At 42.0% G+C, this 1,167-nt stretch overlaps 1 protein-coding gene across 1 annotated transcript; it reads left to right on the top strand.

Moving 5' to 3' along the window:
- Window positions 1-27: 27 nt before the first annotated feature.
- On the top strand, window positions 28-1,133 carry LOC103461609 (interferon regulatory factor 6-like; the record flags this gene model as incomplete). Its single annotated transcript, XM_008403872.1, has 2 exons — window positions 28-207; window positions 938-1,133. Coding segments are annotated over exons 1-2 (370 nt in total), but the record flags the coding sequence as incomplete, so codon positions are not given.
- Between the last annotated feature and the right edge of the window lie 34 nt (window positions 1,134-1,167).

Genomic DNA, 1,167 nt, shown 5'->3' with positions numbered 1-1,167 from the left:
TTAATTATATTTTTCTGTATTCAGTCGGCCAGGATGGCGGTCACCCCTAGACGCGTCCGCCTCAAGCCGTGGCTGGTGGCCCAGGTGGACAGCGCTCGGTACCCGGGTCTGGWTTGGGTCGACAGGGAGGCCTTGCGCTTCAGGATCCCCTGGAAACACGCCACTAGACACACACCCCAACACGAGGACGAGGACACCATATTTAAGGTAAATATTTATTTAGGTTGTCTCGGCTGAAGGAAAATCGGTTTGAAATTAGAAGATTTCATCTTGGGACCCACATCTATATATACTAATTATGCTTCGTTATTTATATATTTTATTGTATTTTTGCTTGTTTGCTAATCAAGATATGCCAAGTTTTTTTTTAAAGCTGTAGTTTCAAGCAAAATAGTTTGTTTGGATGCCCCTCCCCCACCTGCTGCTGTGACTTTCAGTCTGTTTGCTGTAGGAAAGTTCCTGCCAAATTCAGTCAGTTATGAACACAAATTCGAGTGTCTGGAAATGTTTTGGTTTGGAAAACATGGAGTTTCATTGTATGTGAATCAACATTGCTTGCAAGAGGCAGCAGTGGGGAGGCGGGACAGGTGATTTAAAAGTTTACCTCGCCCTCTTGTACCCAAATAAGTTATATTTGACATGAATAACATTGAGCTTTGAGTAGTTTTAAAAAAAAAAATGTAAATAAATTTAATTCTGTGTTGATTTATGCTTTGGATGTTGAGCCAGCTTTTATCCGTCATGAATCACAACAACTTAATAAAACTCTTAAATTGTCTCTACTTTTTGCTGTCTGGCCACTCTATTTAACAAAACGTTTTAGTATTTTGTGCAATGAATCGGTTAATATTTAGAACAATGATGAGTCGTACTGGAACATATAAAAATGTACATGGCTCAGCGTAATTGATCTCGTTTCTCTGACTGCTTCGTCCAGGCGTGGGCTGTGGAGACCGGGAAGTTTCAGGAGGGAGTTGATGAACCTGATCCCGCCAAGTGGAAAGCTCAGCTTCGGTGCGCCCTGAACAAAAGCCGTGAATTCAAACTGGTCTATGACGGCACCAAGGAAGTCCCCATGAATCCCTTAAAGGTGTACGATGTCTGCGACATCCCACAACCCAACAGTAACCAAAGTAAGTACAAAGTTCTTCAGATGTTTTAGGGATT

The sequence above is a fragment of the Poecilia reticulata genome, unplaced genomic scaffold (assembly GCF_000633615.1).
Source record: "Poecilia reticulata strain Guanapo unplaced genomic scaffold, Guppy_female_1.0+MT scaffold_2795, whole genome shotgun sequence".
Taxonomy (NCBI): domain Eukaryota; kingdom Metazoa; phylum Chordata; class Actinopteri; order Cyprinodontiformes; family Poeciliidae; genus Poecilia; species Poecilia reticulata.
The sequence above is the reverse complement of the archived record's forward strand: the minus strand, read 5'-3'. Positions and strand labels throughout refer to the sequence as shown.